This window comes from Zosterops lateralis, assembly GCF_965231275.1.
Source record: "Zosterops lateralis genome assembly, chromosome: 4".
Classification (NCBI taxonomy): domain Eukaryota; kingdom Metazoa; phylum Chordata; class Aves; order Passeriformes; family Zosteropidae; genus Zosterops; species Zosterops lateralis.
In genome coordinates this window covers 6,373,299-6,386,052 of record NC_139765.1, presented here as the reverse complement: position 1 = coordinate 6,386,052, position 12,754 = coordinate 6,373,299, and the positions used below count along the sequence as shown (strand labels likewise).

The following is a 12,754-nucleotide window of genomic DNA, read 5'->3' as shown; positions in this document are numbered from 1 at the left end:
GTTTTTACCCACTCTGCTAATGAGAGATTTGGAATCACAAAGTAAGAGAATCCAATCCCTTATCTTGGTTACAGAGAGGTGGTGGAGTTTTCATCAAATATAATAAATGAAATGGAGTGTTCATCTCCCAAAGGAAACACACATCGTCTGAGAAAATAAGCTGAGCATGGGAAATCCTTCACTGATGAACTTCATTTTCAATGATGATCAAGGTGAGGGGGGGGATTGAGTGGGATTTTTTGTTGTGTTTGGTTTGGGTTGTGATTTTTTTGTTAACTATTATTAATTATCATTATTATTGAATGCATCATGTCATCAGCATCAAAAACTGTCTTAAGCAGCAGAAGCCCCAAAGTCTAACCTTGGCATTGAGAGGCAGTAGATTTACTTGCACAAATATTGTCACCTGAAGACACACTTTTACTGTCCAGAGAGGAAGCAAAGGTAAATACAGCCTTAGTACAAAGTTCCTTTGACATTGAAATTCGTTCCCTTTCACAGCCTTGACATGCCAGTTTTGGCCATTGAAGAGTGTGATGCAAGATGCCACAGTTTGCTGTGGCTTCCTCTTCATCTGGGCAGATAGCCAGGATCTCTCTTGTAGATGGAAGTAAAAAAAGGAAAAATGAATTTTTATGTGTCAAGAGTTGCTAGTTTTAATTTTGGGAAGCATATTTTTAATAGCAAAATGGTGGGCATAGTAGATGTGTTTTTTCCTTTTAGTTTTTTGGTTTTTTAAATAAATGAGCACTTGGTTTTGGATGGGAGGGTAAATGAGAGGAAAAGAAGGGGCATCTTGTTTTTGAGAAATTTTAGAGATGCTACTGGACTTTTTTTCCCAAAGGGTAGCTTTGGGAACTTATGTTCCCAAAGTTCTTATAGAATAGAATAAGAATAAGAATAAGAATAAGAATAAGAATAAGAATAAGAATAAGAATAAGAATATTTCAGTTGGAAGGGACCTGCAATTGCCTCGAATCTGCATATGGCCAGGCAGGAGATGAACCCACTGGCCACATGAGCTGGACCCATTGAGGACCAACACATCTGGAAGTGTTTGACCTTTGCATCCTTCACCCAAATGTGAGCTCTTTACAAAAGCAAGCAGCCCAAGCAGGCATTGTGTAGAGCTGCATCAGAAGGTGTAAATCACTGTCTCTCTTTACTGGGTGCACTAAAAAGCAGCATTTATCTCCCACAGGTGTGTGAGGCAGATGATGGAGCTCAGAGCACTCCTGCAGGTGGAGGATGGTGCTGTTGACAGTGGCCAGAGGGTGGTAGCACTGCACAGCTCCTACTACTCTGTCCTCCTCAAACAATGGTAAAAAATAGCATTTCTTGTGAGGAAAAGAAGAAGAAGAGATGAGGAAAGATGGGGATTTTTAAATTAAGGGGAACTTTTACAAACACATGTCATTTTCCTAGGCCTTAAAAACATTATGCTAGTTCAGACTGGTGCTGGTGGCAATTTTCTGAGCTTCTACTTTTTCTGAGAATGCTCCTTTTGATACAACAGCCACAGGCTGTCAGGCTTATAGTTTCTCTGCCATGGCACATAACTACCATAAACAATGACCCCACCACAATAGCTGTCATATGCAACTTCCAGGCAATTGCAGGTCCTTTTCAACTGAGATATTCTATTCTATTCCATTCTATTCTCTTCTATCTCTAATATCACAATATTTATTCCACACAATGTTGTGGAAGTCTTCTGGTATAGAGAGTTTTCATGTCTCTCCATGGTTGTAGTTGTAGGTTACCTTAATTTTTCTGAAAGTTGTAAAACTGAGAAAAATAATTGTTGAAGGGCACAAACCACACTAATGCTAAGTGTCTAATGTTACTTGTGCATATAGTGGTGTGTCTGACTGTTAATATTATTTAGCTTGTAGTTTAAAGCTAAAGGGTCCAAAGCTCACAGCTTCCAAATGTCATTTTATGTGACATTATGTATTTTAGAGGTATAAAAAATAAACTTGGGCTGCTGACGTCAGTCATCTCTTCTTTTTCTCTCCCATTCCACTGAGAACTGTGTGCCCCTGTCTGTTTTTACTCCCATTTCCAGTTGCATTTAGTGTAATATTTAAACCAGAATAATGTGGTGGCCTTGCTAATGTGGTGACCATAGGCAGGTGGCTTCACTGCTCTGAGCCTCAGCTCTCCCATAGTGAAACAAAGGTAACAATGCTCTGTGGAGGGCTCTCAAATCTCCAGCTGCTGTGTAAGAGACAATAGTGTGATTATAATTGCCCAGGCACTGTAAGACCCCATGTTTGGTGGCATTTTTTTTGCCTACCTCTTGACACTTTAAAATGCTGCCATGCACACTCTCACTGTGTTTTTTTCTCCCTCCCCACTGCTGCTCTTTCCCCTCTTGCTGCTACATCTCCTCTATCCCTCTCAAGATAATCTACTTTGTCTATTGACCCATTTTCCTCCTATTGTTGGGTTCTGATTTGTCTCTGCCTTTCCTTTCATAACCATTTGTATCAACAGTTCCTTCACCACCGTCCTCTTTCCTGCTCCCCTCCTCCGAAATTCTCCTTCAGCCCTGACACTTTCTCTAGAAAATAGCCTCAGGCTATTTCTAACTTTCCTTCTCTCATTAAAGTGCTTGAAAAAATCCGCTCACTTTCTTCTCCTGGCAGGGAGGCTGCGGTGGTTCCTGGGCCAGGCTGGGAACCAGGAGCTCCTGGGTGGTGATGGTGGCAGTGCCACTGAGTCACCACCCGGCCCTCTCTCCCCTCCTGGCTTTAAAATAGGAGCAGTACTCGTGTGCTTACCTCACATGGATATTGTAAAAGCTTAATTACCTCTCGTAAGATGGTATCTAAGAGTGAAACGTGTCTTTATCTCTTGCTGCAGTAGTTGTGACCACTGCAGTCTGCACTTAGTTCCGGCCCTGGCGTATGGAAGGATCTTCCACAGGCAGCTAAAGCCTTAATTTCTCCTGGTCACAAAGGTCCCTGTGCCATTGTCCTCTGACACAGAGGAGTCTCCCTGGCTGTGAGGATAACAGCCAAGGAGGCTGAATTTCCCTCCAGTCAGGGTCCAGCCTATCCAGCTACTATCTGATCACTATCTCCCTCTCTCTGCCCCCCTGAAATTGCTGCTGAGGCCTCCTCTGAACAAAAATCCCGGTCCTCATCACAATTGCCTTTTCCAACCTCACCAGTTGCTTTGCTCTTCCCTTTCTCTACAGCTGACAGGACTTATTCCAGCTGCCCTCCCTGCTCCTCCTTCCTGTGTGCCCTCTCAGCCTGCCTTAATGGGTACAACCCAAGAAGGAGCCTTTGCCTTCCTGGGCAGCGGCTGCAGGGACAGCCCTGGTGAGCTGGTGTCCACCCTCAGGGTGGGAAGGGGCAGTGAACCACATGCTGGGCAGGCAGCACTGGTGATCCCATCATTGTCTAAGTAACAACCTGGGTCAGGCCTTGGTACACAGGTCCACCCACCTCAGCGCCTCTTCCCAAGCTAATATTGGGGTCAGCTCAAATTTCCGGTCTTAATTACGCCACTCCCTACACGCACCATCAGCAGCCTGGGCTGATTAATACCTCTTTCCTGGGAGAGGGAAATCTGCCTGCTGGGATGGAGGTGGCAGAATGTGTAGTGCCTGCAGAAGCTGCAGTCAACTCTTCTGGGTGCAGACCCACGTTCAGGTCCCTTTGGCCACTTCAGATCAGGATGGGCCAAAACCAATAGGAACAGAAAAATTGTTTAGCTTTTGTATTCTTAACCAAACCCTTTTTTTTCCTTTGGAGGGCATTTGGCTGTATCTGAGCTCGAGGTATAAAAGGACGTGAGGATGGAGTAAGACCTGTAAGTGGGAACTGCTGCTCAGCCAGGGAGAGGCTACTAACTCTCCATAATGCATGCACTCTAAACTACATCCATAAATGTCAGGCATGATTTAATAGGCTATAAAATCCTACATCATGATGCCACTGGAACTATTGAAAATAAAAGCAGATAAATCACAGCTCTGTGCAACAAGCTGTACTCAGGTTGCTATTTTTTTTATCTACCAGGGTTTCATTGTAACATTTGCTGAGCATACACACCTCAGACTTGAGAGTTTCCATTTCCTTCTCTATTTCCAAGCTTGAGTTTTCACATCAGCCCACTGGCTTTGCAGCTATGTGCTCACACTGCTGTAAGCCCTGGCCCCAGAGCCTGCAGAACTGCTCAGAAAGGTGCTGAGCTTCCACAGGCTCAATTTTCCCTCTCAGTACCAGGGGACACAATACCATGATGAGCAGATTGACTGCTGTTGCTCAAATAATATTATTCCTCACATTAGGTCGTGAGCATTAAATCTACTAGACAATTTTTTTCTGGCAGGAAAACAATTTGTGTCACTCTTCCACTGCCAGAAAGATACAGAGTTACAATGACATAGATGACAGAGAGCACACCACAACTCGGAACTGGCACGACAGCTGCAATCCTGTCACCCTGTGGAGAAAATGATGCTGAAAAAGGAGGGAGGGAGTGGTGACACTGGGAAAATATTACTAATAGAGAGGATTGGGGTTTTTAGAAAAGTTTGCTTCACATCTGCAGCTGAAGTGATTGGAGAAGTAAAAATCAACCATAGTACCTGCAAAATGTAAATCAATTTGGACTTACCTGACACAGAATTTGAACTCTGTCCCTTCAGTTTCCATTTTTTTCTTTATTTTTGTTGAACATGTTTTACAGTAACAGAATATAGTTTGATGATTTTTTTACTTTTACCTTGAGTTACATCATATAACTTAACCCTTCTTAATTTTCCCAGTTCACATCCTTTAATTACATAGGAAATAAAAAGGCAGGTGGAAAGGCAAAAAGGAGTAGAGAAAACTAACAGAAGAAGGAATGAAAGAGAAGAAATAAAATTTTCAGCATTCAGAATTTGTGGGGGAAGTTTGAAAACATTTACATGTACTTTACAAGACAAAATCTGGAGGCAGATAACAAAAATACACACATACAATTTAAAGAATTTTCCAAAGTAATTTTTCTCCTCCAAATCTTGTGATTTTGAGGTGAGATGCAACTGACTCATTATTTTGAATTCAAGAGGCTGTAAATACTGACATACATTTCACTGTTCTGGACTGTGAAAAAACCAAACGCAAAAGTAATAGCTTATGCCTGAAATTGGGAGCTGGGCATCTAGTGCTTTGCAAAATTGTCCTCCAAAAAATCCTATTTTTGGTAACCATTTCTGCTTTCCCTTAATTACTAGTGTGTTGCAGAAACGATGAGCCCACATCCACAGCAATTTCTCTGTGGCATCAAGGACCTTGGTCCCTGCTCTGGTTGTGCCTGACCCTGGCTAGCACAGCCCTGCCCCTGTCACTGCACGTCTTTGGGTGATGCCAGGAAGTTCCTCACATATCTGCAGAGATTTAAATTCCATTTAAATAACCAGCCCTGCTAAAGTAGGTTGAGTGGGCAGATTTTGCCTGGTGCAGCCCAGCCTCTTACCCCAGCTTCTCTACAGCTCCCTCCTGCTGACCTTGCCCTCCCTGTTCAACCCAGGCTCAGGGCCTGCTCTCCCTCCTCCCCAGAGCCTCTGATACAGCCTGCCCAGCCTTGTCCATCTCCAGCCTAAGGCAGAGCCACCATGCTTTGACTCCTTGGTCCTTGCATGCCTGGTGGCCTTTCCACACATTTTGCTGGGGCAAGATTCTGTAGTGGCAGGGCAAGGAGCAGCACCTGGCCAAGCCTCTTGACTCTTTGGAGGTGAGGAAAAGACACTGCCAGCATGAGCTGAGGGCACAAGCTGCATCTGTGCCCTTGAGGAACCAAAAGATTCCAGTTTAAGGTATCCATCTGCTTGCACCATAGTCAGAACTGAGCTAACTTTAAACATAGGGACACACATGCACAAACATACAGATTATGTATTTCTGTGCCTTTTCACAGTACTAAAGGCAGCTGCTGGCACAGTCAAAGGAGGGTGTGCCATGACCTGCACAGCACAGCAGTGTGGGATGGGGTACTTTTACATCTTTTACACTCTTAGCCCTGGGAGTTTTGCTTTGTGGCACCACACTGCAAACAAAACACTAGGAGAGGTAGAAAAGGACTCGGCTGTAACCACCTCGTGGTGCCACGGGACTGTTCCACAGTGGCATGAGAGGGGCCTGTGGTCCCAAGCAGTTTGGACTAACCTGATAATCAGGTTTAGCTTTTGCCAGGTTGGTGTCACTGGAGTCAATGCTCTCAGCTCTGTCAGGGCCACTCACTGCCTCATTTTTATGTGCTACAACCTGAGTGTATGTGCCAGGAGTAGCATTGTCAGCATGTGTCTAAGCAGTGACTTGTGCAATGGAGTCCACTTCTCAAACATGACTATAAACCTGTTTCTCAGAAAATGCTGTGCTGCTATGAACAACAGTGTGACTCTCAATTTCTCTTTCCTTTTCTTGAGCACAACACTCACAGTTGGAGCAATAGAAAACTTTTTCTCCTATTTACAGAGGCAATGTACTAGATGATTCAAAATAATACAGTATATGACAATGTGTGAGGATGACATGGCTTAGACCATCAAGAATGACGTTCAGCATTATTTTCTTTTACATATATTTGCTGCTGGATGAATAGGTGTCATACCAGGATGTTTGCATTTCTAGTTTGGCTGTTGTGGGTTTCTGAAATGGGAAAGCTATGTGAGTGCCTAAGAAAACTATTCAAGTATCTTTATTTCAAAATGCCTGCAGCTTTGGGGAATACACAAATATTGCTGTTTTGACTTAAAACCAAATCAAATCAAAACAAAACAAACTTTAAATCAAAATCATTATACTGATGCAAATCCTATTCATTGAGCCAGACTATGAAATCTCAAGTAAGAGTAGAATCTTAGATGAACCAATTTGCAAGAATGCAAATAAAATGGATATAGCATTTCTCACTCTAACACTGCAGACTGGATTTCATAACTATTCCTAAAAAGTCAAGGATTTGGGACTTCTACCATAAGAAATGTGTCTGAATCTTGGAAAAAGGACTTGCCTTATAACATGAAGTGAAAGCTAGTCTTACTGCTAATGATGAAAAGAAGCATGACTGATGCACACTAGGGCCATAAAACACAATTTGATTTCAGAAACCAATTTGTTAAGAGGGAAAGGAATCCCTTAATAAGTGTTAAATGTGCAGTGAGAATCACTTCCATAGCACCTTTGTGTACCAGCCCTCATGGATTTCCATTTAGCACTCAAGACTAAAAAATCAGTTGCATTCTAAAATGAACAAGTCCTTGCATGTTCTGTGAATTTACTGTCTCCTACTGTGCTTTGTTGCTTAAGAGTTTGATTCTGTCCCTCAGTTTGGAAGAGCCATCTCTGTTGAGGCCCAGTAATGTCAGCAGACCCATCAAGTCACATTTGAATCTGCTCTAACATTGGAAGACAAAAATAAAACTAGTAATACAAGTGAGGCAAATGAGTGAGCACTAAATGAGTCAGTTAAGTTGTGCTGCAGAAAGATAAAGGGAAGGAAAAGATACCAGAAGAGAAGCAGTAGAATGAGTTAATGATAACTGGGTGCTGAGAAGTAATGACTGGCTTGAAAATAAAAAGAGGAAGGAAAATACTACTATGAACAAAGTCTCCTTAATAAAAGTCAATGATTATTGCAAACATCTGAGGCGTTGCTGTGCACTGCTGAAACCAGAAAAACAGTACACAAAAGAAAGAATGAAAACCTTGGCTTTCAGCTGGATGTAGGTAGCCAAGTGTCTAAGTCCTTTGGGAAAAAGGCTTCAACATCCTTCTGGGACATATGAAAAAGGCCCTAGCCTAGCTGCTGAGCAAGTGCTAATAGGAAGACACTGGGGGTCCTGTGGCTGTGAAGGAGGCCCAGGAGGCAGAGAAACAGTGGAAGCTGCTGGGCAGATGCACTGCTCTGGACAGAAAATTATAAGTCCCAATGAAAGCCTGGTTTGTCTCCTTCACTTCAGGTTTGCTCTGTTTTCAGGGACAAACTTTAGGCCAGAAAATACAATCTAGTGCCAGATTTTTTCAGAGCACTATGAGAAAAACTGTTCAGTCTGTTGGTTTTCTCATCCTGCTGCTGTCCCCCAACACACCACCCACCTTCCCTTTCTGGGAGAGCCCTAAGCAAGGTAGGAGCTTGGCCTCACTTCATAGGCCATGATTAGTGTTGCTGACATCTATCTGAACAAAAAGTTAGGGGAATTCTGGTTAGAGTATTGATGACAGGTAGTTCTGCCAGATCATAAATCCTGCTTTTAACTAATGGGTCCTCCCTAGAGATAAGCTAAGCAGTAGCTTCTAGGTGAGAGGGAAAGAAGCTCACTGGGAGCCTGTTGAAGGTTAAATACAAGTTAATGGACTTCCTTTCTGCTCTGTGCAATCTCCACGTGGCACAGATCTAAAGGGGAGCTGACAGCTGGAGCAGCTTCCTCCTTCCTTTTCCAGAACAACTGTCCTGCAACCATGGAGCACCCTGCACACCAGGAGACTTGGTAGCATTTTTCTTCTCTTGCCCAGAGCAGCCAGCAGGACCTTGAAGTCTGAGGTCTCAAGAGATGGAGCTAATGAAAGGAACTGTAAGAAATCAGGGCAGAACCAAGAAGAAAAGCTAAAACACAACACAGGGTTTGTCCCTCCTTGTTCAAAGGGTTCAAAGGTGTTCTCCAGGCACAGTGTGCAGCACCTAGCCAGCATGGTTGAGGCATACCTGCTTCTGTTGGCAAGGGCACACCACAGGGTGGGGTGGGGTGTGTTTTGTCCAGCCACATTTCCTTCCCAGCTTTCTTACAGCAGCTTCAGTGGGGTTGACTTGTGGCTGAAGAGGCACTGCAATCATGCCTGTGGCCTTCTCTACACATTCACCATTTCTTTCCTTACCTTTTCTAGTTTCCATCCATTGCACTCATGTCTAGGGGAATATTGGAAAAAGCAGAATGAGCTGGAAGAGAATAGCTCCAAAACAGGTTGTGGTGTTGGGCAGACACTTGCAACTATCCTTACTGGTTGAGAGGTTTGAGGGCATGGGCCAAGGCCTGTATTTGTAAGGGCCATTAATCAAAGTGTGAGGAAAAGCAGCTTATCTGTGATCCCAGAAGGGACAGATGTTGAAACTCCATGGAGAAAAATGAAACTTGGGACACACATCTTCACCAGAATGTCTGTGGAGAAAAACAGTTTGCAACAGCACTGCAAGAGGGAACACTGAGGACACATGGGACCAGATCTGATTCAGAGCCATGTCAGGTGACAGATTCTGTACAAGCCTTTGAGGTAGCTTGGGGACAAATGAAACTGTGATGGGACACCATCCATGGACTGAGAAAATGATGGCCAATTGAATGAATGGGTGTCAGAGAAGACCAATGACATAAGTGATAAAATGGCTGCAGGGACTGATTAGTGAAAGGAGATAAAAAGAAAGGATGGTAATATCTAGGCAAATAAGTGATACCTGTGCATAAAACACAAACAGCTATCAAGGAGAAAAACTGTTTAGGGGAGTACACAATGTGGGTGTAACCAGAAGAAACTGGACAAATGAAAATATAGGCCAAATATCTTCTTGACCATGGGACTTTCTGGACTGTGAAACAGACTCGAAAAAAAAGAGGTTCAAGCCCCATTATCTGAGGCATTTAAAAGAAAAATCATTGAAGTGCTGTAAATCCTCTACCATCAGGGAAACAGAGAGATGACCTAACAAATCTTTTCCAACTTAAATTTCTATATTTGATATGAAGAATCTCAAAAGCCTCCAACTTGCCATGGAGATGGAGAATAATAACCCAGCTCTTGGGGAAAGCCAGTGGTAATCATGTAGGTAAAAAGGCCAAAATGTCATGGTGATGAAACAGGGAGAGTAAGAGGGGAGAGAGAAGCAATGCCCTGTATTTGGCATTCAGTTTTAGACCCCTCACTTTAAAAAGGACATTGAGGTGCTGTGGCATGTCCAGAGAAGGGCAACAAGGTTTGTGAAGGGTGTAGGAAACATGTCTGATGGGGAATGCCTGAGGGAGCTGAGGTTGTTTAGTTTTGAGAAGGCTCTGGGGAGATCTCATCGCTCTTCTGCAACTCCCTGAACAGGAGGGTGGAGGGAGGAGGGGGCCAGTCTCTTCTGCCATGCCTGCAGTGAGAAAACGAGAGGAAATGGCCTTAGCTGAGACACAGGATTTTTAAATTGTATGTGAGGAAAAAAAAACCAAACCAACAATTCACTGTATGGGGGAGTAAGGCATTGGAAGGGGCTGCCCAGGGAGGTGGTGGAGTCACCATCCCTGGATGTGCTTAAAAGGCATCTGGATCTGACACCAAGTGATGCAGTTTAGTGATTTAGGGTAAACAGTAGTGCTGGGTTGACAGTGGGACTTGATGATCCTGAAAGACTCTTCCAACCTTGATGATTTCAGCAGCACTGAAGAGCAACAACTTCACTTCAGCAGGTCAGATGTGCTGAGGGAAGAGAGTAAATATGAATCCTTCTTTGTTGAGTTCGCCCTATATTTAAATATTTTTAAATATTGGTCATTGGTTGCTAGGCTGGGAGGTGATAGTACCTTCCCTCCCTCTCCCTCATTTAGTTTAAGGCCAAAAATGAAGCTGTAAGAGGCTGCAAAGAGTGGGTCCTGGTTTGCAAAAAGGACCAAAGGGTGCCTACAGCAGTCTGGCCTCTTGTCCCTGCAGGTGAAGCAGCTCTGCATTCGATGCCAGCACACCAGGCTTCAGGCAGGCACCATGAAATATGAGCTAAGCCTTGCTTTGAGAGCACCGCGGTTGAATTCCCTCTCGTTTGCCATTTTTGGTAGCAGCAGATCACTGGCAGGAGCCTACCCTATCCCAGTGCACAGCATCCTTCCAGCAGACCCCAGGGGCAGCTCTGCCTGGCAGCCCCAGGGGTACAAAGCTGTGCTCTGCTCCCAGGCCCCTTCAGGCCTTGCAACAAAGCGGGCACACCTAAAAACCAGCCAGGACACCAAAAACTACCCCCAAAATAACAGAGATTTAGAGGAAGAGATGGCCGAGGTGTTTTTCATTTTCCCCCCGCTCTTTTCACTGCCATCACTGGCGGGCTGGGGCTGTACTGTCCGGAGGGCAAATAGAGCCCGGGGCTGGATAGGGACAGCACACAGGGCGGGGGTTTGTATCCACCGCTGCGGGCGATGCAAAGGCATCCCTGAAACCCTGGGCTGGAGCAGCGGGCTCCGATGGCAGGGCCAGGCCGGGCTCTGGGCAAGGGCACCGGGGCTCCCCGGAACAAAGCTCTCGGTGCCGCGGGGCCCGCCCGTCCCGCTGCCCGCCCCGGCACCGCCGCTCCGCGCTTAAAGGGCCCGCCCGGCGCCAAAATCTCCGGCTCGGCTACAACCACACGGCCCGGCCGCGCCCTTCCCTTCCAGCCCCCCCAGGGCCTTGTCCGGCCCGCAGCGGTACCGGGGCTCCGGGCACAGCGAGCCGCGCTCCCCCGGGCCCGGCCTTGGCGCTGCTGCCGGAGCGGCCCCTTTAAGGGGCGGAGCGGGTGCCGGGAACCCACGTCAGTTTCGGCCCCGAAACTCCGGATCAATGAGCGGCGGCGCGGGGCGGGGCTCAGCTCCCGGCCCGGCCCGGCCCCCGCTGCCGCCTTTCGGTTTCTCTCTCTTTTTCCAGGAAGGAAAACACCGCCGGGGACCGGGGGCCCCCTCACCCCCCGCTTCCCTTCCCTTCCCTTCCCGCGCGCCCCCTCCCTCTCCCCGCGCGCGCACGTCGCCCCTCACGCGGAGCCGCGGGAGCGCGCGCCGGGCACACGCGCGGCGGGGCGGGCGGAGGAGGTGGGGAGGGGGGGGCTGCGCGCTCCCGCGGGGAGCGGCCCCGGCCCCGCGCGGCCCCGCGGCCGGACCCCCCCGCGCCTCCCCGGCCGTGCCGAGCCCAGCCGAGCCGAGCCCAGCCGCGCCCGCCCCCGGCCGCCACTTCCCCTTGAGGGGGACGGGCCGCGCCGGGTCGGGCCGCGCCGCCGCCACCGCCGCGCCGGGAGAGGAGCGGAAAGTGGGGAAAGCCCGAGAACTTCCCGTCTGCCCGCCCGCGCCTGCCCCGCGGGGCTCCGCCGCGTCCCTCCAGAGACATGTCCGAGACTCCTGCTCAGTGTTGCATCAAGGTAAAAACCCCGTCTGTCCGTCCGTCCGCCCGGCCCTGTCAGCGCGGGTCTCCCCCCCTCGGGGCGGGTGGGCTTCGCCGTGTGTTAGCCCTGGGTTATTTTGGCGGAAATAACCGGTTTTCCCTGCTCTGTTTTCGGCCCGGGCGGGCCAAGCGCGGCGGCGGGGTCGGTGCCCCCGTTATTGGGAGCTCCGGCCGCGGGCTGTCAGCGCCCTGCCCTGCCCGGCCCGGCCCTGCCCTGCCCGGGGACACGGCTCTGCTGGCCCGGCTCTGCTGGCCCGGCTCGCCCCGGCACGGAGCTCCAAGGGGGCCCCGCAGCCCGGCCCGGCCTCCCGCGGGCTTGGCTGGCCCGCCGGCCCCGCCAGCAACTTCGTAGAAAGTTTCCTGCTGCCGTCGAGGAGATGCAGAGCCGCTGCTGCTTCTTCCACCAACAGCGGATTGTGGGGCTTCCTTTTATTTTTTTTTTTCTTTTCTTTTAATTTTTTTTTATTTTTCTTTTTTTTTCCTTTTTTTCTTTTTTTTTTTTCTTTTATTTTTTCTTTCTTTTTTTTTTTTAATTTTAATTTTTCCCCCTTATTATGCCTGTTACTACTGTTTGTTTTAGTGGTTGCAATCCCTGGCGTCGCTGGCCG

The 12,754-nt window shown here is 47.4% G+C and overlaps 1 protein-coding gene across 1 annotated transcript in view; it reads left to right on the top strand.

The window, feature by feature from the left end:
- The first annotated feature begins 12,003 nt into the window (after positions 1-12,003).
- ETV6 (ETS variant transcription factor 6) overlaps positions 12,004-12,754 on the top strand; it is a 122,103-nt gene continuing 121,352 nt past the window's right edge. The window contains exon 1 of the mRNA XM_083859600.1: positions 12,004-12,123. Coding sequence (XP_083715726.1) covers positions 12,091-12,123 — 33 coding nt within the window. The 5' untranslated portion in view covers positions 12,004-12,090. The remainder of the gene's footprint in view (positions 12,124-12,754) is intronic.